The sequence below is a fragment of the Myotis nattereri genome, assembly GCF_964212035.1.
Source record: "Myotis nattereri genome assembly, chromosome: 19".
In the NCBI taxonomy this organism is placed as follows: domain Eukaryota; kingdom Metazoa; phylum Chordata; class Mammalia; order Chiroptera; family Vespertilionidae; genus Myotis; species Myotis nattereri.
The window spans coordinates 27,038,782-27,064,862 of record NC_138095.1 but is presented as its reverse complement, the minus strand read 5'-3'; the positions used below and the strand labels follow the sequence as shown (position 1 = coordinate 27,064,862).

At 59.1% G+C, this 26,081-nt stretch overlaps 1 protein-coding gene across 1 annotated transcript; it reads right to left on the bottom strand.

Moving 5' to 3' along the window:
• Window positions 1–25,652, bottom strand: UPB1 (beta-ureidopropionase 1). The gene is made up of 10 exons (XM_081113428.1): window positions 25,520–25,652; window positions 21,122–21,293; window positions 17,207–17,294; window positions 11,983–12,077; window positions 9,603–9,764; window positions 7,343–7,512; window positions 4,714–4,795; window positions 3,879–3,921; window positions 2,631–2,785; window positions 1–1,093 (listed from the first exon to the last, which is right to left on the bottom strand). Exons 1-10 carry the CDS (start codon window positions 25,621–25,623, stop codon window positions 1,010–1,012), a joined length of 1,155 nt encoding a protein of 384 aa, XP_080969554.1. The 5' UTR covers window positions 25,624–25,652; the 3' UTR covers window positions 1–1,009.
• Window positions 25,653–26,081: the final 429 nt, after the last annotated feature.

Genomic DNA, 26,081 nt, shown 5'->3' with positions numbered 1-26,081 from the left:
ACTATGTATTGAGAGATTTATTGCAAGAAATTGATTTAGATGATTATGGGGCTGGACAGAGGAGTCTGACATCTGTAGAGCCCGCCGCCAGGCAGGGCAAAGCTGGACTCTCAGGCCCGGGAAGCTGCTGCCTCAGGCAGAACCTCTGCTCGCAGGCCCTGTGCTGACTGCATCGGCTGCCAGGGTTATCTAAGGTAATCCCACTCGCCCAGTTAACTGGCTATGGACGTTAATCACACCTACAAAACACCTTCCCAGCAACGCCCAGGTGGTGCCTGATGAAATAACTAGAGCAGTGGTTCTCAACCTTCCTAACGCCGCGACCCTTTCATACAGTTCCTCATGTTGTGGTGACCCCCACCCATAAAATTACTTTCGTTGCTACTTCATAACTGTAATGTTGCTACTGTCATGTAAATATCTGATATGCAGGATGTATTTAGGCGACACTGTGAAAGGGTCGTTCGATCCCCAAAGGGGTCGCGACCCACAGGTTGAGAACCGCTGCTCTAGAGACTGCAGCCTAACCAACTTGACACATACAATGGCCTTCCTCCCACCCGCCCAGGGCCATCCAGGGACTCTGGGTCGGCCTTGCCCTCTCCTGCTAGTACACACGCTCCCTCGCTGGAGTGGCTGAGTCTAAACGGAGGGGTGGGGAACCTCGGGATGGGGGCAGCTCACCTGTCTAACTTCAAATCAACCCGCACAGCCAGGGCCTGGGATATGTTTACAAGGAGTCAAAAGTCACATAACAGAAAACTAACCAGATTAAAGCACACAATTCCACAGCATGTACTGCCATTGCCTCTATCCAGCCCCAGACACTGTCATCACCTCAGAAGGAAAGCCTGTAGCCATTAAGCAGTCACCCCTCATTCTACCCTCAGCATCGGGATGTTTAAGAATCGATGTGGACAGCAACGTGATCAGGGCACCATCAAGCACGGTCACACCGCCGACGCGCCGCGGGCAGAGGCGCCTCCGGGCGGGCAGGGCCGAGGGCCAGCTACTCCCGCACGATGTGGGGGCGGTAGTCGGGTTGGACGGCTTCCGCCAGCTCCCGCGCGTACATGTCGTATCTGCCCGTCATCTGAAAGCAAAGCAGGTGCCTCAGCGGGGCGGTTTCTAAAGGCCCTCGCCCGCGCCGCCGCCTCCCGCCACTAGAGGGCAGGCAGGGGACAGGAATGGGACAGGAAGGCTGTCTGCGGGACAATCCCTTTCAGATTGTAAGACAGAGACACACCCCGCCTGACCTCCCGGCACTGGCTGTGGGGCTGCGGTGACAATCACCGATCACCGATGCCAGCGTGGCTCACGTTCATCCAGAAGCTGTGACCTGCGCTGAGGCCGGAAGGGGGACGGCCGGCGGCCTTGCAGACCCCAGGCGAGCAGCCCACAGCCCGGGGCGCCAGCCAGGCTCTGGGTCTGGGGGTCCGTCTCCACACGGCACCTCATCGTGGACGCAGATGGAGGCTGGGAGGTGGTGGGTGGGCCTGGAAAGCGCTCACACTCCAGCATTCCATCCCCTCCCTTCCCTCCCGCCCCCCAAAGCCTGGACCGGAAGGAGCCCGTGCCCATCAGCACAGGCTGGGAAACCTGCTTTCAAAGAGTTACTAGTGAGCAAACATTCTCTGACTATTGGTCCCAGCTTCTAATCGGCAGATGCCTCCATTCACCTGAACTTCCCAGGATGCGGACAGGCGGGCTGGGAGGCGGGCTGTGGGCAGTGCCTTGTCTGTCTGTGAGGATCTGAGACTCGGGGAAATGCCCGGGACCCAGGCACAGGCTAACGGGAGCCCTCGTCTGGCTGGACCCAGAGCCCTGGCTCCTCCTGGACACGCTGGGCAGTCGTTCAGGCATGACAATGGGCATTCGCTTGCACGTATGATTTGCCTACAAGTGGTGCTGAGTCGGTGAAAACACTTCCCGGCGCTGATTCAGCGATCTCCGTGTGCACCCACGGTGACATGCCACCCTCTGCGGGGGCCCAGCCATCGCTGCCACTGCCCCCGGCCAGGAGCGGGGGCACCTACGCGCCTCTCCTGATCCCTGGGGTCACAGGTGTTAGGCGTCCATGCTCGGGGCATGCGCGCTAAGCCCCTCATTTTACACATGAAAGCACCGAGGCCCGGGAACAGAGTGAGGACGTGGCCAAGCTGGGCCTGGACTCCTTTCTCCCCGTGACCCGCTTCCCTCCCTGTCCAGGCCTGGACCGTGGGGCCTGGCCACGGGCAGAGCCAGACGCGCGCATGGGCCTGGCCACGGGCAGAGCCAGACGCACGCATTTATCTTGTGATAAAGTGCAAATGCCCGGGAAGGGGAAGGGAGCGGAGGAGCTAATCCATTCTATTCCTCGGACAAATTAAATTGAGATTAATTTGTTCGAAGGCGCCCAGATCTAAACCAGATGAGAGGAGGGCTTGCTGAGGCCTGCTGCCTGGGCGCCCTTCCCCGCAGGGTTGCTCCATGCGAACAGCCCCGCTGGGCAGGCAGGGCCGGCAGGAGGCGGGGACCAGCCTGGGCTCCACGCAGAGCCTCCCGCGGGCTGTCCCCCAGGGCCGCCCCGCAGCTGCGGTGCTCAGCCCCGAGAGCAGGATGGGGCTCAAGCCGGGCACTCGGGGACCCACCTTGAAGTTCCAGACGTCATTCACCTGCCGGCACAGGTTGAGGTTGAGCTCGGCCACCAGCAGCCCGTCCCGGGTGCGGGAGAGCCCGGGCGTGCGGCTGCTGTCCGGGGCGGCCACGTAGCTGGAGCCGTAGAAGTAGCCGAAGTCCTTGTGAGCTGGGAAGGGCAAGGAGAGCGCCGTGAGCTTCGCGGGCCGACAGCGGGGCAGGCACGTGGAGGGACACCCGGGCCCGGGACCGCACGCCCTCCCCGGCTCTGCCAAACGCCGAGGCCCCAGGACCTGCCTCCCCCCTCGGCCCTGAGGGCTGCAAAGCCACCCTCCCAGCGCCCCCCTCTGCCTCCGGAACCGGACCGTGTCCCCTCCGCATCCCCTGCAGAGTGTCGGCCCTTTGCTCCCACCCTCAGCGGCCCACAGCCCACGAAGCCGCCCACAGCCCACAGAGCCACACACAGCCCATGGAGCAGAGGGCTCTGCAGGGCTTCCTGTGTGACCGCTTCCTGTGGTGGCCCCGCCAGCCCTCGCTCCCCGCCCTGGCCCCCAGGAAAGTGGGCTGACAGCCGCCCCACAGGCCTGCCAGCAGCAGGTAGGGGAGGGCAGGGCTCTGCAGGGACCAGGGCAGAGCAGGTGCCCAGGGCCCTCATCCTCCGCCTCCCCCACCGTGCCACCCGCCCCCCCCTGCCCCGCCCGCCTCTCCCACTCCCCTGGCTGCAGGGAGGCAGCAGGCCTTGGAGCCTGGAGTCGGGCCTCGAGGGGATCTCCGGGCCCTTCGGGAGGGCTTTCCTGGGAACTAACCCACTCGCCACCTCAGGCTCCCAGGGCACCACCTGAGCCTCCCAGGGGACCTTCCTCAGGGAGGGGGCCTCTCCCCCCACATCCCTGGCCAGGCAGACGGACCAGAAGGAGGGGTTCCTGGCAGAGGTACGGTGTGGATTCCAGGACCCCAAGGCCATCCATGCCAGTGACCGGGCGCCTGTATGGCTCAGGGCAGGGGTGGGCAGACAGGGACAGAGGAGAGGAAGTGGGGTCTGGCACCCCAGTCCTGAGGGAGGGGGGGAGGGAGTCCAATCCAACCCCTCTGGTCCCCACGGGGGAAGGAGGCGGTCACAAGCCCAGGACCGCCTGCCCATCCCCGGCGCACAGGCCCCCGCTGTGGGCGAGGGAGCCGGAGCCCAGCCGAGGGGGCAGAGAGGGAGAAGCGAGGCCCCCTCCCGCCGGCAGCCCCCGTGGAGGCTCAGGGACACAGCGTACCTTTCTTCCCGTCTCCAGAGGTAAACTCGTGGGGGAAGTACTCCTGCGGGACAAAACCACAGTGAGCCGTGCCTGTAGGTGGCACCACCGCTCTGTTCACCACCCGGCGGGCTGGGCGGAGTCGGAAACGCTGCAGTGGGAGGACTGGCCGGTGCCCAGGGGCCATCAACGGGCTTATCACACGTCCCCACCAGGCCAGGCCGCCAGCCAGCGGGGAACCGGCAGCCAGGCCCAGCCCCGGCTTGTGCCTCCGGGAGGTGCCACTCTGCGGGGAGACCCCGCGGAGGCCCAGGGTATAAGGGACTGAGGCGGGGAGTTTGTCTTTTTGCCAAAGTCTAAGGGCCACTGCACGGCAGGTTAAAGAAACACCGAGTTCCTCTCTGTTGTCAGAGGTGAGACCCCTTTCGTGTGGACACCGGGGTCCGCTCAGACTGACCCGTGTTCTGGGCGAGCAGGAGGGGCGTTACTGTGTGACGGGGGCACCGTGTGTGGCAGCCAGGATCACCCCGTGTGGGGCCCGCGGGGAACCAACCACCAGGTCCTCAGTGCACACGGGCAGGCGAGAGCCTCTCAAATGGTCTCCGCTAAAACCCGACCAGGCAGAGCCAGAGGGGAGACGTGCTGCTGTCTCCACAGGTAACAGAGCAAGACGGCTCCTCCCGGCCCTGGGACCCGCGGCGCACGGAGAGGGGCGCCATGTCCCGGGCGGCAGACAGCAGCCTTCCCTCTGGCCTGTGCGTCTGCAGAGGCTGCCCCCGCCCGGCCGCAGGTGGCCCGCAGCGTGCGGCTCTGTCCCCCTCACACCCCTGCGGGCCAGGTGCAGCCCCGGCCTTACCTTGCCCACGCGGTTGATGGCGCAGGTGAAGCAGTGGTTGGCGATGGCCGCGTTCCTGGCCTCGATCGGCCACATGGACTCGCTGTGAGAAGAAGGAGAGGAACAGGTTGCCGCTTCCCAGCCAGACGGATGCTCGGCCCCGAGCTGCGACCGCTGCCAGCCTTCCCGGCCTTTGGGGGGTGGAGGGGGACGGGGACATCCAGGGAGACTCGCTGTGCCAGTGGGTGACCCCACGCTCAGGCCCGGGCAGCCCTTTGGGAGGCCAGCTGCAGGCAGGAGCCTCAGTTTCCTTTTCTGAAAACCCCTCGAAGGGAGATAGAGACAGTAGAGACCGAACGACCCTGCAGACGAAGCTGCCAGAGGGGGCCGCGAGGCAGGAAGTAACAGGGGGCCACACCTGCTACTTCTCCTCCCTCCCCTCCTCCGGGCGGTGAGGAGCCCGCCCCCCATGCTGGGCAGAGCCTCACCCAAACGGCCCCTGCGAAGGCTCTGCCCCCGCCCGCCCCTTGTCGCCGGCGAAGCAGCTGCAGGGAGAGGGTCCGGCCAGGCAGCGGGGACCCCGAGGGAGCGAGGGCGGGGGAGGGGAGGTCCTGCAGCAGGCGTCACCTCCCCGGAGTGGGTCCCCTTTCCCAGGGCCTTTCGGTTTCCTCTTCCGAACCCCAAGAGTCTAAGCAGGGTTCCCTGTCCTCCTAGTGGCCCAGGGAGGAGGCAGCCTCCTGTGCAGCTGAGCTGTGGCTGCCCTCAGCCCAGCACCTGCACGGGGTGGGGATGTGGCCCCAACCAGAGACCCCGTCCTCCTCCGGCCACCAACCAGTGTGCCACCGAGCTCAGTGGGCCTGCTGGTCGCTGATTCTCTCTCTTTTTTTAAAAAAATATATTTTTATTGATTTCAGAGAGGAAGGGAGAGGGAGGGAGAGAAGCATCAATGATAAGAGAGAATCATGGACCAGCTGCCTCCTGCACGCCCCACACTAGGGATCAAGCCCACAACCCGGGCCTATGCCCTTGACAGGAATCGAGGCGTGACCTCCTGGTTCCTGGGTTGACGCTCAGCCCCTGAGCCAGGCCGGCCGCTAATCTCCTGTCTGAGGAGCGTCACGGAGGTTCAGGATTGACAGGCGCGATGCCCGCTCAGAAAGACTGGGCGACGGGAGCTGAGCGCCCGGAACCTTCTTTCCCGTCGGCAGCACCTGGTTTAAAGCAGGGAGGAGGCGGAGGGGGCGGCGCTGTCTCAGCCTCGTGCTCAGGACTCACGCGGCTGGCAGACAACAATCACCGGCTTGATTGAGGGGCTCATTTGCTGCTTCTCCCCAGCTGCTAAGCGGAGCTGACGGAACTTTGAAGAAAGGATCTTTACAGAAACACGCCCGTCAGTGACATTTGCAGGGATGACACAGACAGTCGCGGGGCGAGCGGCATACAACCTCTCCCTTGCGATTCTCCAGGGAGGATGTGCTGCGTAGGACTCAAACCCACAGCTGGCGGCCCACTCAGGCTCTCGCAGCGAGCGAGGGAAAGGAAGCTGGGGGTTCGTGAGAGCCCAGCACGTGCGGGAGTCACACGGAGCCCAGCGGGGCCATGGGGACATCTGCCGCGTTCCCAGCCTGGCTCCGCGAGCCCCTAAAAATACTCAGAGGGGGAGGCGAACCGCAGCCCTGGGGTGGGGGGGATGCGGGGGGGCTGGGGCGGCGGCTTTCTGATGAGCGCACGTCCGTGGCAGAGCTTCCACCACACGGGCTGCGTGTGACCGTCAGGGTGACCCAGTTCATCGGAAAAGCACGGCAAGCCCTGGCCTGTGTGGCTCAATGGATAGAGCGTCGGCCCGCGGACCAAAGGGTCCCGGGTTCGATTCCGGTCAAGGGCACATATCCTCGGTTGCAGGCTTCTCCCCGGCCTGGGCCCTGGTCGGGCGTGTGCAGGAGGCAACCCATCAATGTGTGTCTCTCACATCGATGTTTCTCTCTGACTCTCCCTCTCCCTTCCATGCTCTGCAATCAATGGGAAAAGTCCCTCAGGTGAGGATGAACAACAAGAAGAAAACGCTTTGCTGGTTAAAAACAAGGTTCAGAGCCGCGGGCTGGCGTTAAGGACCTCCCGCTCCGACTCCCTCGCTTGCTTTTTGCCCAGGTGCCTGCCCTCCGTGCACTGGGTGCTGCAGAAAACAGACGAGGGGCCGTGGGGGAGGAGCTGACGCTGGCCAGACACCCCCTGCTCTGGCCCTGGAGAAGGGTTTTTCACTGCTGACGACGAAGAGGGTGAGTGGGGGATTCTTATCATCTCAAGGTTCCGGGTCATAGCCAAGTGTAACAGCACCTCACAGAGGGCAGCCCTGCGGGGGCTGCAATGGGCATGTGGCGTTTGGTGTGTTCTCCGTGTCACGGAAAAGCTGGTTGAACACACAACACACAGGCCCCAGGCTCAGATTTTTTAGACGTCCTGGTGGTGGCACCTGCCTGTTCCCCAAACCACCTCTGAGGACCCTCCCAGATGCCCGCTGCCTGGGAACCTGAGCACCCCGGAACCCCCAGATGCCCGCTGCCCGGGAACCTGAGCGCCCCAGACCCCCCAGATGCCCGCTGCCCTGGAACCTGAGCGCCCCAGACCCCCCAGATGCCCGCTGCCCGGGGACCTGAGCGCCCCGATGGTGGCCGAGGGGTTGAAGATGATGTCGGCCCCGTTGACGCTGTACATGAACCAGTTGAGGGGGTGGTGCCGCCCGTAGCAGATGTTCACCGCGATCCTCCCGAACTGCGTCTGGAACACGGGGTGGCCCAGGTTCCCCTCCATGTAGTAAGTGGACTGGAAGACAAAGGCCGTGGCTTGATCCGTTTCCCTTTTAGAGGGAGAGAGAGAGACACCCACCGGCTGCCTCCTGCACGCACCCTGGCCGGGGAGCGAGCCCTCAGCCTGCGCCTGTGCCCTGACTGGTCCATGGGGCGATGCTCCAACCAACCGAGCCCCACCAGCCGGGGCCACGTGCTGAAGCCCCTGAGCTGTGGGAGTTCCCTGTCCTTAGACTCAGCAGAAAAATAACAAACATCGCCAGTTCTCCAGAAGTGCCCCTCGGGGTGTGGCTCGCCTTTAAGTTTGAAACTCCAATGTCTCCAAAACAAACAAAGCACAGAGAACCCCGACATAATAGCGAGGAGCCAGCCCAGGGGAAATCCCTGGGGCTCCCGCATTCACCCGCTGTCACATCAGAAAAACACCCCAAGCAACTTCCCTCAGTATCTCAAGGCCCAGCGTTGTTACGTCTCATCTCGGTGCAACAAAAGGTTGAGGTCTGGTCAGTGTTAACGTGAGCTGGTCAGTGTTAACATGTCCTCACCAGTCACATGTTCCCATAAAGAAGGTTAGAGCCCGGCCGGTGTGGCTCAGTGGTTGAGCATCGACCTATGAACCAGGAGGTCACGGTTCGATTCCCGGTCAAGGGCACATGCCTGGGTTGCGGGCTCGACCCCCCAGTGTGGGGCATGCAGGAGGCAGCCGATCGACGATTCTCTCTCATCATTGATGTTCCCTCTCTCTCCCTCTCCCTTCCTCTCTGAAATCAATAAAAATATATTTACAAAATAAAGAAGGTTAGAGCTGAAGGGACGGGAGCTCATCAAGAGCAACCCCGGCCCACCTGGGGGGGAAGGTGGGAGCCCCAGTGGGCACATGACCTGCCCGCTCACAAAGGCCGGCCTGAGCCTGGAACTCCCGCCCTGAGTGCGCTCGTCCCCACGGCGTCCCTGGGCTCCCTGCGCAGGCTGAGGGGTCCCTACAGGCAGACAGGCGGGAGGCCATCCTGCCTTCCCTCCCCCAGCCCCCACCCCCGCCCCACAGGTGCTGGCCCTGGGACACTGTCATGGACACGCTGTGGGGGGCAGAGGGTGGGCTGGGGTCCTAAGCCGACCTCTCCCAGAGCATTTTGCTCCCTCCCATTCGTTTTGACACGCAGCAGGGGCAGCGACCGGGGTGTGTGCCCAGGGGCGGACGCCGACACAGGTCCTGGGGAGTGGAGACAAGCCCTTCCTATCTCCAGAGCTAACGATTAATCCAGGGTAAACAGGCGAGGGCACATCTTCCTGCCCCGTCCAGCTGTCACTGGGCAACGCTGTGCCTTCCCCCCCCGCCGCCCCCCCGACCCCGGGACCTCACTGGCTCTGCAGATCCTTCGTCCTCTGTGTGACCAGCCGAGAGCGGCTGGGCCCCCACAGTCAGGGAGGGTCCTGGTGGACTGGGGCCACCGCAGCCGGAACAGCTGCTCAGACTTCAGATCTTGGGTTCTAGTTGGAGTTCATGTCCCTCCTTCGTAGGCCCACCCTCTCTATCCTACCAACCCACAGATTAGCATTAACCAATCAAAACAGCTCCTGTGACTGAGCCCCTGATCGCTGGCACGAGGCCCCGGCTGACACGTGTGCAGAGACGCACACATCCGCCCACTGTCACCAGCGTGTGGCAGTGGCTCACTCCGTTCCCACGTGAGCACAGACAAGAACCCCGCCCTCCACACAAGGATAGAGCGTGAAAGGCAGGGAGCTCACAGCCTGCCGGCGGCCGCCGGGATTGGTTCCCATTTGTGCATGATTGGTTGTGGTTTAATTTACCTACTGCTTACTTCAAAGGAGAATGTCAGGAACCGGATCAGGTGATATTAAAAAGAATAAAAAGCCTCCGTGCTAAAGGTGTTTTGGACTCTCCCAGGGGTCGCCTAACCCCTGAATCCTATGCACTCATGCGATGCAGGGCTATATGGGGAGGCCCCCGAGCCCTGCAGCCCCACTGTGCGCTAGCGTCACATGATGTGACACCACCTGGCACAGAATTTCCGGGCAGAAAGACCCCCTGATCTGGACGAGGGTGAGCGAGCAAGCTGGGCTGGCCGTGGGAGGGCGGCTCACCTCGTTGAAGTCGCCCACTCTGGGGATGTGGTTCTTCCTGGTCTTGCCCAAGACGGCGCCGGAGTTGGAGATGACGACGGCCGTGTTCCACAGCACGTCCCCGTGCGCTCCGTCCCGCTCCAGGATGGGGGAGACCACCACCATGTTGTGCTTCTTCGCCAGCTGGGAAAGGGAGAGACGGGGCCCAGTCGAACTTTCCAATCAATGGCCGTGGGTTCCTACTGAATAATTCAGCGCTTCTTCCAGATAACGGGCCTCGGTTCAGAGCCAGCACTTGGCGTTGGGAGGACGGAATGCCCGTGCGGCCCTGAGGCCCGAGCTCAGGGACACGGGTGCGATTGCTGTCCTTGTGCACTGCTGGGGGGAATGTGAAATGGCGTGCCCTTGTGCAAACAGCACGGTGGTTCCTCAAACATTAAAAACATGGAACTACCACAGGATCCAGCAGTTCCACTTCTGGGTGGAGCCCCAGAACATGGAAAGTAGAGTCTCGAAAAGCTATTCGCACCCCACGGTTCACAGCAGCACTATTCACCACAGCCAAAGGGTGGAGGCAGCCCCAGTGCCCACCTGTGGGTGAAGGGTATGGCCACACCATGGAGAACTATTCAGTCTTAAAAAGGAAGGGGATTCTGACAGATGCTACAACATGGGTGAACCCCAAGGACATCGCGCTGAGTGAAATAAGCCAGTTGCAAGAGGACAAACACGCACCGTGTGAGTCCACTTCTGTGCAGTGTCTACCACAGTCAGACTCGGAAGCAGAAAGTGAAACCACAGCTGCCAGTGGCTGCGGGTGGAGGGGAGGTGTTTAATGGGAGCCGAGTTTCAGATTGACGAGATGGGAAAGTTCTGGAGATTTATTCACAGCACAATGAGTGTATATGTTGAGTTGGACACTTAAATAGAATTGAGATGATAAATTCCATGTTATGTGTTTTTAATACAATAAAAAAATAAAGGAATAATCATCTTACTTTGTATAGATATTCATAGAAAGGCTCTCTGATACTGAATTCCTTTGTCTCAAATAAGAACGTCATCAGGACCTGATGACTGGTGGGATGAACAGCCCCAGCCTATCATTTGTCTTCAACTCTAGCCAATCATTTATCTTCAACTCTAACTAGCCAATCATTTCTCTTCGACTCTAACTAGCCTGCCATTACCTCTGGCCTTAAAGACAGGAGGGAGGGAAGGCACAGGGGTGGAAGGCAAAGCTATGAGCCATATAGTGGTGGCCGTGCGTCCCCAGGCCCCTCTCCAAGCAGACGGGTGTCCCTTGGTGCCATTTCTCATTCCCACTCTTCCTTTCCTCTTCCTCCAGCCCTGGTGCAGGCGTGCCAGCTGCAGTCGCCTCCTAACCAGCCCGGCACTCTTTCCTCCCACAGCCTAGAATCAACCGCTTGGTGACTGAGAGATTCCGCCCCCCGCCCCAATAGCCTCAGAACACTAGTGCTTGGAATCACAACGAGGTATTGACAGATTCACCATGATTTCAGTTCTGCTCGGAAAACCCCCCAAGACACGTAGACACTCTGGAACGGGATGTGGAGGAAGGAGAGGAGTTCTTTTCCGTTGGGAATGAAAGGCATTTGGCCTCTCCTGTGGGGATGAGCTCTATCTGTAACCTCTGCACCGTAAGGGCGCCGGGGGTGGCAGTTTCACGAAGATCCCATTCCCGGAGCATAAAAGCCATTCTTTCACAGCGTCCCCCTCGGTGGTCTTCAGTGCACGCTCAGAGCTGTGCGGCCGCCACCACAACCTAATGGTGGCGCATTTTCACGACCTCAAGTGGGAACCCCAGACCCAGTAGCAGTCGCTCTCCACCCCCTCGCTGTCCAGCCCCGGGCAACCACTAATCTGCTTTCTGCCTCTGTGATTTGCTTATTCTGGACATTTCATATAAATGAGACCCTACAACACGTCTTATGAGGTTTTAATCAAGAAAAATGAAGGCCAGTTTCTACAGGGAGGAAGACGGGGCACGCGGAGAGGCTTACATAACCAGGCAGACAGCAGGCGACGAGCGGAGTGCTGGACAAGGGTCCACTTTGTCCCTGGCCCCCACGTGCCAGCTCGGCCGCGTGCCGCTACAGAGCCTGCCACGGGGTCACCTGGGCCATCCCCCCTCCCCTGGCTGAAGCTCCCTGACCTGAAAAAGCCATTAGGGGCTCTTCTGGCTCCGAAACGCCATGATTTTAAGGGAAAGTACCACTTTTATCAAAGGACAGTAAGGAGCCTTATCTAATCTGAGCTGGCAAAACAAGCAGCAGGCAGGTGCCTTCCCCTGGCGAGGGCCACGCCCAGCAGCTGTGGCCTCGCTCGGCGCCCCGCACGTGTCCGGCAGCTGATGACAGGGCAGCAGGTGGTGTCCTACCTTCTGGCAGAATCTGGTGGTGGGCCCGTCCTCGGCTGACTCGGCAAACTCCGTCCACGGGAGCTTCTCTCTCGTGCAGAACGCGAAGGGCATGGCTGCGAGAGGAAAGGTCGGCATCACACCCCGCGCTCAGGGCCTCTGCGGGGGCTCCGTGGCCTGGCAGCAGGGGGTCCCCACAAGAGCACGTGGCCCTGAGTGCCTCGGGCTGGCTTCCAAGTCTCCCCGCCCCCCCCCCGCCCCCCCCCCCCCCGCTATGGACAAAGGACAGACCCTAAGCTTTCGGGTTTCATAGCAAAACGAGGCCAGGCAGATGCCTCACCAACAATCGCAGCACAGACCTGAACAGACATCTACCCTCCCGTGTCACAGCAGCATTAGTCACAGGAGCGGAGAGAGGGGAGCCCCTCGAAGACCCACAGATGGAGGGACACTAGCTGCACCGGTTACTGATGCGGAGTTCTTCCAATCGATGGAGTTACACGTATGCTGACATACATGCCATGTGATACGTGTGCTATTATGTTGTATGGACAACAAGCTTCCAAACTTCATATGTCACATTTTCTGAAGGCGATAACATCATAGATATTTTTACGCTTAAAAATGTCTAGTTTCGTGCCAATAGGACTTTCTCAGCTCCATGCTCATCTTATGGGACCGCCGTCTGCACGAGGTCTGCCGCTGATGGAAACGCCAGGATATGGCACACGACTGCGTTCCTATGCTCTCTGGCTAGATGCCCCCCGGGGGCTAATTCAATAGGGAATTTCATTAAACGCACTGACTTTTGTTCGCTCTCTTTTCGGATAGTGGGTGCGTAGGTATGTAGCGACAGTTCAAAGAACACTGCATACCAGGTTCAAAATGGCGGTTTCCACCCGGCCGGCGTGGCTCAGTGGCCGAGCATCGACCTATGCACCAGGAGGTCACGGTTTGACTCCCGGTCAGGGCACAGGCCCGGGTTGTGGGCTCCACCCCCAGTGTGGGGCCTGCAGGAGGCCACCGATCCATGGTTCTCTCTCACCACTGATGTTTCCATCTCTCTCTCCCTCTGCCTTCCTCTCTGAAATCATTTTTTAAATAAATATAAAATTGCAGGGGAGGAGAGGCACCGCGATGGGGCTGGACCCCGGGGGCCTCTGGCTGTGTGTGTTCCAACCCTTGCGGCCTGAGCCACACTCTTCAGGACCTTCCCGTCTAATGGCGTGAACCTGCCGGTGGTCCCTGGCCTTCTGCATGCGTCCCCTAGGCCGTCTTGTTCGTACCCTTTGCCCACTGAGCCGTCTGTCTGTCTGTCTTTCTCTTCTTGGACAGTTACATTCTTTGGACCAACTCCATCCGCCCTGTAGATCTGCCCTCTCCTGATAAGCGGGTTCATGTCTCTCAGGGAGATGAGCCCAGCAGGCCTCCCCGACGCCTGCTGTCCGGCGCCCTGTGGGGAGGGGTATGTGTGATGTGACTGGCCAGTGATTTAACTGGTTGCAACCTGTTGGGGGTGATCATCGTCGTCGTCAACCTTCCCGGAACACAGGCCACGTGCCCAGCACAGTGCCACGCCCAGTCATAGGCAGCCTGTTCCCAGACACCCCTGTGAAGCAGACCTGACCCTCCTCAACCCACAGAGAAGGGAGAGAATCGTTAGCATCCCCACTCCTTCCAGGCCCAGGAAGCCTGGGATGAAGATGGTATCAAGGGCAAAAAGGTCACCAGCGGCACCGCCACCCTCTCAGCAGCCAGGGGTGGCGGCCAGGGAGGTGCCTAAGTGGGCGCCAGGCTCTGCCAGCAGCAGCCCGGTGGGGCCTTGGCAGCAAGCTCAAGACTCCCCAGGCTCCCCTTCAGCGAAGAGAGATGAACTGTGTGGAGGAAGCCAACAGAGGAGCTGTTGACAGCAAGCCCCGTCCTTAATGAGCGTTGCTTCTCGGCTTTCAGAGCATTAGGGGCGACTCCGCGCCCCCAGAGAATAACACCTCCCTCCCGATTTCATTTCAGATGGAGGCACGCTCCCAATTTCTCCGTCTCCACTCTTCCCATTTTAATGGCTTCGTTTCCTGTTTACACAACCACCGCCATGTAAACAAACTTTCAAAAGAAGGATGTGGGATGGAGGAGGGGGAGGCTGGCTGGAGGGGAAGGGGGTTCCCCATTCATTGAACCAACACTCCCTGAGTCAGGCTGTGAGCCTAGAGCTAGTCCTGCCGGCAGGAGCTGCCGCCTAGACAGAGCAGCTGAAGGGTAACCCGGTGCGGCTGTCATGACGCCACCGAATGCCCCGGTCTGTGCCGGGGTGTCCCCAGGGCCCCTCGAGGAGGAGGTGCCTGTGCGAGGCCGTGATGGATGAGTGGGAGTTTTCCAGATCCAGCAGAGGGGAGAGTTGGTGAAACCATCCCATAACTATTTTTTTAGTGTCTGTCATATACCGGGGATTGTTCAGGCCACTGAAGAAAAACACGGGGTGGGGGATGAGTAAACAAAACCTGGGCTATCGTACAATGAGACAAACGAGCGACACCCAGACTGGCCTCGTGGGGCTTGCAGTCTAAGGGAAGAGCCAGGAAAATCGGAAGTGACATGCAACCAGAAATGTGAAAAACTTGAGAGAGACGCCTGGGTACAGGTGGCAGACTGGACTCGCACCGTGATTCTTTCCTGACACCTCCAGCCACAACACAGGAGGCTGGAGAGGACATCTTAGGGGACTGAGAAAACGGAGTCCGTCCGGCCGTGGAGGAGCCCAGGAGGCACCCTACCCTTCACCACAGGCCCCTCGAAAGCTCAGGAGCCAGAGGCGCTGCGTAGCTCTGAAGGTCGGGACGCAGGAAGGGGTGACAAACAGGAAGGATCGGTGGAAAGTCTGTTTAAGAAGCAGTGGGAGGCCCAGATCCGTCCTCTACTAGAAGAGGCTGGGATGCGCCCCGCCCGCCCCTGCACAAGGCCACGGGCTCATTCTCCAGAGAGAGAGATAGGCAGAGGGTCTCAGGCCCTGGGGAGACCAGGACAGAGAACAGCATAGTGTCCAAAGCAGAGGGAGTAAGTAAACATCAGCGTTCTGGACCCCTGTTCTCCTTCTCTTCTTGGCAGGAGATCAGAGGGATCCTCTCCGAGCATCTGACCGGTCTGCAGAGAGTGACCTGGAGACTGCCGTGGGGGATTGCATAACCAACAGCGAACTGGGTCATCCTCCCATGGAGGTCGGTGAAGAAACCCGTCCTACAGACTCAGAGACTGCAATCAGCTTGTTCACCCCCAAGTCTTAAAATAGAGTCCATCAGGGGAGAAAAGACCAAAAGGAGTAAGAAAGGACTATGTAGGAAGAAAAAAAAGTACTACTTAATATCTTCAGAGATAAGAGAAGATAGTGCAATTATAAAATAAAAACAGGATGTGATAAAAAAGGAACTTTCAGACCAAAAGAACTCTGATAAGGTCAAAATATGAGAGAGCAGAAACCAAAGACAAAATAGCAGGCTGAATGCCAAATTAGATAAAATCTACCAGAGAATTGGGGGGGGGGGGGGGGGGGGAGGGAGACAGAGATGTAAAAAAAGCACAAAACGAAACATTAAAAAAATAGGGATTGAGCTCAGAGTTCCAATATCCTAATAGCAAGAGATCAGGAAGAAAGCAGAGAAAAAAGGAGGGGAGAAAATCACTAATGAAACAATGTAAGCACATTTCCTAGATTTGAAGGACCCAAATTTCTAGACTGAAATAACCCATGGAGTGCTTAGAATAGTGGATTAAAATAAATACAACAGCACGTCACTATGCAATTTCAAAGTATTAGAGAGAAAGAGAAGCTCCTACAAACTTCTGGAGAAAACTACCTGAAGCCAGAAGACCATGGAGCAAGGTGTTTAAACTTCTGAAGGAAAATGATTGCTGACCTAGAATTCTATACCCAACCAAACTATCAACCAAGTCGTAGGAGAAACATATTTTCAGATGTGCAAGTTCCCCAAAAGGTTACCTCCTGTGTGTTCTTTCTCAGGGAACTGTAGTGGACCCTGAAAACACAGGGGTTAGAGGCAACAACCGCTTCAGCAGCTGAAAATCTTCGTGTAACTTTTGATTCCCCCAAAACTTAACGACTGATAGTCTATTGCTGACTGGAAGCCTTACCGATAATGTAAACAGCCGATTCACACATATTTTGTGTGCTATATATATTACATACTGTGTTTTTACAATAATGTAAGTTAGAGAAAAAGAAAATGTTATTAAGAAAAGAAAAAATATATTTACAGGATGGTACTACGCTGTTTATTTATTGATACTGTAAGTTTAGGTTGTCTGTTTAGATGAAAAAAAAAATCATGTATAAGTGAACCCTCACAGGTCAAATCTACGTTATTCAAGGATCAACTGTACTCCACCTAAATGAAGAAGCAAACCAAGAAAGAGGAAAGCGTGGGATGGGAGAACACAAGAGCACGGCAAAGGGACTCTCCAGGATGACAGTGATGGGGAACCCCAGGACGACCCTGGCCAGCAGAGGGGACACCCAGCTCAGACCCGAGAGAGTCAGAAGGCCACGGGCCACGTGCCTTGCAGGAGATGAAACCAACAGACAGCTTCAGGAAACTGGCAGAGAGCTGGGGGAGAATTTGCGGCACAGATGCAGAACCCAAAGCCAGTCCCAGGGCAAACAGAAAGCTGTTCAGGGAAAGAAGCTCAGGGCACAAGGAGCCCAGCTGAAGGCGATTACAGACGCCACTGTGATGGCTCCTGGGGCCTGGGACCTGGGCAGTGCTGAGGCGGAGGGGCCCTGGCCAGTTCGGCTCAGTGGACAGAGCGTCGACCTGCAAACCGAAGGGTTCCAGGTTCCATTCTGGTCGGGGGCACGTACCTCGGTTGCAGGCTCCTCCCCGGCCCTCTCCCACTCTCTCTAAAAAATCGGTGGGAAAATATCCTCGGGTGAGGATTAACAAGAGGAGGAAGTGAAAACCAATTCAGAACGATCTGGGAGGAAGAACTGATAAGACCAGATGACAGACGGGGGCGTGTGAGAGGGAGGGAGAGAGGCTGGGCTTCCTGGGTTCCTGGTTTTGTTGACAAAGAAACTTTCTATGGATGAGAAAAGAAAGGAGACTTTTTAAAAACCACAGAGCAGGCCCTTATCAACATGGAGATAACGCAGTATTGCCCAAGGGCGGCTGAGAAACACAGTCCCCCCTGTCCCCCCCCCCCCCCGCGCCCCAACCTCACCCCTGCCCCAGAGACTTACTCCAGGCCTCCTGGAAGCAGATGATGTTGACTCCGCACATCGCAGCCACCTCCACGATGGCCTCTATGCGCCTGTGAAGGGCGGAGACCTGGCAATTTAAAAATCAAGGATTAGGGGAGGACGTGAGACCTCGCTTGCCAGCAGTATCATCAGTTTGGCTCAAATAAACTCACAAAAGTTCTCTACAAACGTGGACGTTTCTTACATCGACATATGCTGGCAGGATTTATGTATATGTATTTCAGAGAGGAAAGGAGAGGGAGAGATAGAAACATCAATGATGAGAACCATTGATTGGCTGCCTCCTACACCCCCCCTCCTGGGGATCCAGCCCGCAACCCGGGCACGTGCCCTTGACTGGAATTGAACCTGGGACCCATCGGTCTGCAGGCCGACGCTCCATCCACTGAGCCAAATCGGCTCGGGCTGCTGGCAGGATTTTAAAGAAGCCCGCCCAGGACCACCCCGCAGGCCCAGACCCGGAGCTGGGTCCCAGCACGGTCCCCTTGTGCCTCACCCGGCGTCACACTGGGTGAACCTGGAAAGGACATCAAATAAAGGCACTCTCCAACCTGGTTGGAAGGGACTGTATCAGACACCCGACCTGAATGGACCCCCAACCTTGCCTCTGCCCACAGGGGCATCTCAGGCTCCTCTAGGATGAGAAGCTGTGGGCGTCAGAGGTAGACAGCCACCCCAAGGCACTGACGAGGCCTGTGCACACACCTACGGATTGATGTTGAACCCAGAAACTTTCTCTGCCTGCTAACGATATTAGCCATAATACTTATATTTGTTCATTGGGGTTTTCTATGTAAGCCCCAACTGTTTAGGGTTACTGGTCACGTGTGTATTAGATAACTATTAATGCTCTTGCTATGGCTTATGTAAATGTTATACTAGATGCAAAATACAGAAAAATGAGACAGACAGCAGGACTCGGATCATGATGGTTCCCGGGAGGGAAACCATCCCGAGTGCTGACTCCTTTCCATGTACCTGCCCTTGTCCTTTTGGGGACAACTCGGCCTCAACTCACATTCCGTGGTGACGGGACCGCCCCGTCCCCAAAGGTCAGCAAGAGGATGTTGACACTGAGACTTCCTAGGAATGAGACTTCCTAGAGCTGAGACCGCACTATCCAAGCCGGAGCTGGTCATCAGTGCCTTCTTCCGGCCGCCTTCCGACCGAAAGGGGGAACTGAGGACAAAAGGGGCTCTGTGGGAAGTGATTTCACGGGGCAGTCTGATCACAAACCCTCACTGGGCAGGTCCTGTGGGCAGTCACTCCTCAGGCCTGCACCTTCCCCGGCAGAAGGTTGTCTTTGTCGTAAGCGAGCCCTGCACCCTGCCCTGGTCCCCGGGCGTCTAGGTGAGCCCGTCTTTGAAAGGACCCTCTCCGACCGCTCAGAAGCGGAACAGCCCTCCGTAGAGCGTGGAAACTTGGGGACGACCCTGCCGTCCAGCTCCTGCCTTGCTCCCCCCCACTTCTCATGTGACCCTCCTTGCACTCCCCCCTTAGTTTCCAACGCCCAGAATACACTGCACACTGCTCTTCTCGGGGGCAAGACTTGCGATTTTGCTTCCTGGCAATGTTATCAGTTTGGGCTCAAGTAAATTTCTAGAAATTCCCTACAAATAAATAAAACCCGGGGTGAGAGCACAGGCGTTCCAGTGGTGGCGACCCTTGCAGAACTCCTCCCAGCCCCCCGGAAGCCACTACCCCCACCGGCTCAGCTGCTGGAGGGCGAGCAGGGTCGGGAGGCTCTGACAGCGCATTGTCATCAGGCCCAAAATCTACACGGCAAGGGGGAGCTGCAGAGGCTCTGGGGTCCCTCGCACCCTCGCTACGGCCTTCCTCAGCCTCGGTTTACTTGACTGGAGAATGGGGAGAACGCTGCCTGTCTCCTGGGGTTGCCTTGCTATGAGGATGGTGGTTACTGCAAGATGGGGGTGGGGGGCACCCAGTGGGCCTACCACACACAGGCCATCCCCTGGTTTAACCGTTCCCTCGCCCCAGGACACAGTCCACTCCCCCCCCCCCCCCCCGTCCCCATCCCCACCCCCGCCCCAGTCCCGCGTTCCAGGCTTCAGGAAAGCCTCATCCTGCCACTTCTAAACTTTATTTGTTTGTTTGTTATCCCCACCCGAGGATGTTTTCCCACTGATTTTAGGGAGAGTGGAAGAGAGAGACACACAGAGAGGAACATCGAAGTGAGGGAAGCACATCGATTGGTTGCCTCCTGCACGCGCCCCGACCAGGGCCTGGGCCGGGGAGGAGCCTGCAACCTGACCGAGGTATGTGCCCTTGACCAGAATCGAACCCGGGACCTTTCGGGGTCCACAGGGCAATGCTCTATTCACTGAGCAACACTGGCCAGGGCCTGCCGCTTCTATTCTCCTGTGTGTAGCTCATCATTGAATGACTCGCTTTCTCAGCCGTGCCTGGGGCCAGGAATGTGCTTTCCCCACCCCTCCGCCACCCGCCCTGGATGAGCTCTCCGCGTCACATGTCACCCGCCGAGGGGAGCGTCTCCGGGGAGTATCGAGGTGCCCCTGCGGTGGAGCGGTTCCCATTGCGCCGTCACATCCCTCCACCGCCTGTCACTCCCATGACCCCAGGAGGGGAGTGTCCCCACCTTCCCTGCGTCCTCAGCACCATGGCTGGCTCCCGGGAGACGCTCCGGAAGCAGCTGAACACCAGCGAGCACAAACTCGTCACGGCGCTCTCCCTGCAAGCCTCGCACCCCGGCCCCATGGATGTGAGCCAGCACCCCTGCCCCTGACAACCTGACAACCTGGGACCGTCAAGGAGACATGTTGACAACCAACTCATCTGAAAATCGGAACCCTTTTAATCCAACCAAAGCAGAGGAAGGCCCGGGCCGGCGTGGCTCAGCGGTTAAGCGTCGGCCCATGAACCAGATCAGGGTGCTATTCTGGGACAGGTCACCTGCCCGGGTTGTGGGCTCGATCCCCAGTGGGGGGTGTGCAGAAGGCAGCGGATCCATGATTCTCTCTCATCATCGGTGTTTCTCTTTCTCTCTCTATCTCTCTCTCTCTCTCTCTCCCCCCCCCCCAAAACCAATAAAAATATATTAATAATAATAATAATAAAAAGCAGAAGAAGAACCGATGTGAGGACAATGCAGAAACCTGACTTGGAACCCAGTTGATCCCCTGTGTCTCGAGAACCCTAAGGAACCCAGCACGCGGCAGCCGGAGGTGCCTGTGCCGAGCGAGCTGGGAGGTTGGAGCCGCGGGAGGAAAGCGGGGAGGACGTGCACACAGCACCCCGCCCGCCGGCGCCAACAGGTTTCTTTAGGGAAGAAACCTAAAGAACCAGCTGTCCCGTGGAGAGGCCTCGTAAGCAAACGCCGATGACATCCCGCAGCCCTGCGGCACCCTCAGCTGACAGACACCTGGGGACAGCGAGTCCCAGCCCCAGGGACAAGGCGGAGGAACATGGGCGGAGGAGGACGGGCGGGTCCTGACTGGTGCGCACTGGCGGAAGGCTGAGAGGTGGAGTTCCGTGGAGAGTTCGAACCAGCCACGAGGGCACCATCCCCAGGGGAAAATGGAGCCATAGATCAACGGCAGAAGAGGAAGCAGAGGTGGAGGTGGAAAGAACCATGAGAAGCGAGAGGAAGGCAGAGGAAGGGGAGGAGGCAGAAGAAAAAGGAGAGAGGGAGAGGGGGAGAGGAAGAGGAAGAGAGAGAGAGAGAGAGAGAGAGAGAGAGAGAGAGAGAGAGAGAAAAAGAAAGAAGAGAAGGGGGCGGCCAGAGCAGAGGTGTCCTGGCACTCGATGGGCCTGCTGGCCGGCCGAGACCAAGTGGCCAGCAGGGGGCTGTGGACGCGTCCAAAACACAGAGCGGGCCCGGCCCGTGTGTCTATTTAGGGGCAAAAGCAGCCGCACCTGCTTGGCCACAGGGGCCTCCGCGGGCAGAGGGATCCTGTTCTGCACAAGCCCCACGCGCACGGTCCGCGGGCCCCGCAGCTGCTCCTCGGCCGCCTCGAAGGCGTATCCCTGCAGCTCAAAGTCCCCTTCAGCGGCGCATTCCAGAGCCTGGCTGGGCAGGTCGAGCTTCCTACATGGGCAGAAAGAAGAGGGGAGAGATCGGCATGCGCTGATTTACAATTCCCCGGCCCAGAGGCATTCACCAGCAGGGAAGAGGTGACGTGCCCTGGCAGGCAGGCACACAGAACCCGGCCAGCGTGCCTCAGTGGTTGCGCATCGACCTATGAGCCAGGAGGTCAGGGTTCGATTCCCCGTCAGGGCACATGCCTGGGTTTCGGGCCCAATCCAGTGTGGGGTGTGCAGGAGGCAGCCGATCCATGATTCTCTCTCATCGTGGATGTTTCTATCTCTCTCCCCCTCTCCCTTCCTCTCTGAAATCATTAAAAATATATATTTAAAGAAAAAAGAAGGCACACAGAGCAGTCCAATGGCAGGGCGCACGTGTGGGGAGCTGGAGTGGGGCCTGGAGAAGGGGGAGGGCCTGGACGCCTGAGAACAGACAAACGGACATGGCACTGAGTGTGGACTCAGGCTGATGGTCATTGGGGACATTCCAGCAGGTGGCAGAAGTCAGACCTGGTCCAGGGAGGCTGGGGGGCGGGGAGGGGAGCGGCAGGGAGACTGGTCAGAAGCTGGTGTTTTGGAGTCGCTGAAATCAGGGTGCAGATGAGTCTCAGCAACCAGCACAGGAGCGAGGGAAAGGATCCCCCCCAAAATGCCTGTGGACTAGACTCAGAGGGCTCTGCTGAGCCTGGGGGAGGTGCGCTGTGATGAGAGGGGGCTGTTGAGAACCAGGCTCAGGAAACAGCTGGGTGGAGAGGCCGGGACTGAGAGCGGGACAGAGGGCCCTGCGGCCCTTCACCACCGAGGACTGCACGTCTCCCGGGATCCCCACCGTCCGTCTGCTGCTGCTCCCGCGGGGGGGTTGGGGAGGCAGGTCGGGGGCCGCGAGGGACGGGGGGCGGAGACGATCCCTCGCTCACTGCTGGGTGGGCCTGGCGAGGGCCCACATGTCCAGGCTGAAGGCCCGAGCGCCCTGGTTTGTGGCTTATTGGCCAAGGCCAGTGGATGATTTACGGAGCCTCCCACCGGAGCGACCGTTGGCCCCGTGGCAAACACCTCCTCGGCCTGCGGCGCGCTTGGTGCTGGGGTGAAACCCACAGGGGCACGAGGTGTGGCCCCGGCCGGGCTGGCCTTGCCATCTGGGGACGCGATGGTTATGAAATACCCAGGGAACACATCAAAAAACAACCTGACAGCCATTATCTAATAATAATATTTCCCTCCCACCTGAAGTCACTTTCTTCAAGATGTTTCTTTCAAAATCACAGGCCTGTCAGCCCAGGCCCCTGCCGCCGCCCCCTGCCAGGCAGTTCCCACATGACAGCCCTGACAGCTGCCGAGACGGGCTCCGCCCCTGACAATCAGTTCCTTTCGCTTCGCAGGTTAGAAATAACAGCAGTGCCCACACCTCGCCCCCTTCGCCGTGACTGCCTCAGAGACGGCCCTTCCCTCTGGCAGGGGCCCTCCATCCCGCAGGCCCAGCCCAGGCCCCGTGGTGGACGGAGAAGGAGATGGAGAAGGGAGTTCTGCGTCCCTCAGGCCCACGGCCAGGGAGCCGCACCACCCCGTGGGGAGGCCCTGGCGCCCCGTCCTCAGCCTGCGGGCTCACGCCTGGAAGAGAGCAGGTGGAGGAGGTCTTGTCTCAGGTGTGCAAGCCCAGCGATAACCATCACCTGGATGACGTCCCTCCGCCTCCGGCCATCTTTCCCGACCCACTGCCCACAGCTGTCTGCTCTCCCCGTCTTCCCACCACCACCTTCCTGCCTCCTCGAGTCTATGCTGAGACCTGCCTCCAGCCCTCAGTCCCTGCAGACACTGTCTCTCCTAGGCCTCAGGCGACACCGGCCAGGCCCCTCCACTTTCTTAGGGTTCTACCTGTCCTCCACGTTCCCCTTCAGCAAGTTGTCCCCGCCCTGGTGTTATCCAGGGGGTTCATCGCCAAGCCTTGGAGAACCCATTCCTTCAAAACATGGGCTGTGCCCACCGAAGGTGTGGCCTGGCGATGTGGTGGGGCACAGACCAGCCACCACACCACCGAGGAAGGGCAGAGACCAGGAAATGAGCCCAACCTCACACAAGGCCGGGGGGGGGGGGGGGGGCGGGCGGGGGGAGGATCTGCACTGCCCACACCTTCCCTTGGTCCCTATAGTTGGGGGTCTGCCCCGCCACCCCACATCCTGATACTGAGGCCCCCACCCCTCGTGGGCTCGCCTCTAACCTCAAGGAGGAAAGCCCACCACTTCCTGTCCTGGCCCAAACACCTTCCAGGCCCTTCTCCTGGGCCCCCGTCTCTCCACCCAGGGTCCAGGCGCGTCTCGCAGGGCGGAGCCCAGCTCCCGCCTCCACAGCAACCTCTCGCGTCTAGAACGTCACCTTTCCCCTCGTTGGAAAGAATTAGATGAGAGTTTTGTTACAAAAGAAACACATGCTCATGGGGGGAAATCAAACAGTGAAAAACGACATCAAATGAAAAGTGAGCCCCCCGCTCCATCCTACCCCTCAGCCCCCGTCCTGGACTCCAGAGATAACCCGCCCAATTTTTTTTTTTTTGGGGGGGGAACCAAAACCAAAATGTTTGGTGGCCTTGTTTCAACAAGGCTGAACCCCCCCCCAAAAAACAAAACCCCCCACAAACCTATTCTCATCCCTCGCACAGGAGCCTGAGGTGCCCCTTGCTTTAAGACACCCGGACGCCTTTGGGAGCCTCCGCGGTGGCGAGCCCTGACGGGTGCGGTGGAAAGCACACTGGGAGCCCTTGCAGGCCATCCGGTCCTGGCATCCTCTTTGGGGATGAAGCGGCCTTTGTTTGGCCAAGTCCTGTACCACGGCCACCCCCACGGGCAGCTGTTCTAGCTTTGTCGTCCACCAGCAATGAAAACACCTTTGCACTTGAGGCCCGACCTCCCTGCAGCAACGCCCAGCATGGCAGCTGGGACCCACCGACGCAATCCACACCCTCAGGTTTCTGGGGAGCCGATCGGGCTCCCGCCTTCGTGTCCCTGCCACGGTCAGGGAGCCCGCCAACTGGCAGGGAGGTGGAAGGACAGGTGGTCAGAAGCTGCATGGGGTCAGAGTTTGGAATTCATTGCAAGAGTCGTGGAAATCCCGCCTAGACCTTTAAGCCAGTGGTTCTCAACCTGGGCTGCACATTAGAATCAGCTGGGAATCTTTTTAAAATTCTGATTTCCGGGCCTCATCCTCCGGAAATTCCGTTTCTTTGTTACTAATGTTGTGGTCTCACCCCATAACAAAAAAAACCCCCCAGAATTTCCAGAGGATGAGGCCCGGAAATCATGATTTTAAAAAGATTCCCAGGTGATTCTTATGTGCAGCCCAGGTTGAGAATCGCTGCTTTAAAATATATATTTTATTGAGTTTTTACAGAGAGGAAGGGAGAGGGACAGAGAGTTAGAAACATTGATGAGAGAGAAACATCGATCAGCTGCCTCCTGCACATCTCCTAATGGGGATGTGCCCGCAACGAAGGTACATGCCCTTGACCGGAATCGAACCCGGGATCCTTCAGTCCGCAGGCCGACGCTCTATCCACAGAGCCAAACTGGTTAGGGCGAGAACCGCTGCTTTAAGCGAAGGAGCAATAAGCTAGGATTTCCCTTTTCTGGCTGCTTTGAGACAAGTGGACTGGAGAGAACCGGGAGGGGAAGGGGCAGTGGCTTCCGGCTTTGTAGACGCGGTATCCAGCAGGGCAATGCCCTCAGAAAGCCCAGGACTGGCTGCGAGTGGGCGAACATTTGCACTGAGCAGTCACTGACCCCCACGGCTTGCCAAATGGGGAGGGTTCCCTGACCCACCAGGTTCAGCAGGCCTCTACCTCCAGGGGACCTCGATGGAGGCCTCCCGGTCGGAGGGGCTGGGCAACCAGGTGACCTGCTGGGGCTCTGGCTGGAGGGACTGACCAGCACAGACACCAAGTACAGGGTCTGGCGAGAGTCCTGATCCCCGGAAGTGAGGAAGGACAGTTAGGTGGCCACAGAGAAAGCCTCAGGGAGCAAAATACCCATCCTTTCCCTTCGGTTCCGGGCAACAGGGGGGAGAGTGGCTTGGAAAGGTCACGCCAGGCTTGTCTGGCCCCCGAGCGGCCCAGAGCCCGCGCATCTAAACTCCTTATGGTCTCTGCTGGCCCCGAAGCGCTCTGCCTGGTCCCCGGGCCCACATTCCCCACACTCGCCGGCCCCGAGGTCCACCCCCGCCGCCAGCCTCTGGGCTCCAGACCTGGTCTCCTTGCCATAGAGAAGGCGTTTCACCTCCCTCAAGTCTGTGGGCGGCAGGTGCTTCTCCAAGCACTGCTCCAGCGACTCCCACTCAGGCTCCGCCATGACTGGAGATGTCCAGGCCCAAACTGCCTGCCCTTTACCCGCGGCGGGGAGCAGGAGGAGGAGGAGATGACCAAGTCCACAGACGTGCCCTCCCCTCCACGCTTCACCCTTCTGCCCCCAGACAGCTCCCTGAAGACACGCCCCTTCTGCGTGCCTTCTCAGCGCGCAGCCAATCAACGCTTCCAGAGCGTCCCTGGCGGCCCCGCCCCCTTCCCTTCGCACCGGACACGCCCCCTCCACCGCGGGACACGCCCCCTCTACCCTTCGCGCGTCCTTGGGCACGCGCCTGGACACGCCCCTCCTCACGCCTTCGCAGCGCGCAGCCAATCAGCGCTCCAGAGCTTCGCGGGTGGCCCCGCCCCTCCCTTCTTGCTGCACTCGCCGGACACGCCCCCCACCGTGGGACACTCCCCCTGCCCTTCGCGCCTCCTCAGGCACGCGCCAGGCCACGCCCCCTC

Coding starts and splice junctions, on each gene's coding strand:
- UPB1 (XM_081113428.1), bottom strand. CDS start 25,623: ATGGCGGAGCCTGAGTGGGAGTCGCTGGAGCAGTGCTTGGAGAAGCAC. Junction 21,294..25,519: donor CTCTATGGCAAGGAGACCAG/GTCTGGAGCCCA, acceptor CTGCCCATGTAG/GAAGCTCGACCTGCCCAGCC. Junction 4,796..7,342: donor GCCACCATCGGGGCGCTCAG/GTCCCCGGGCAG, acceptor TTCTTCTCACAG/CGAGTCCATGTGGCCGATCG.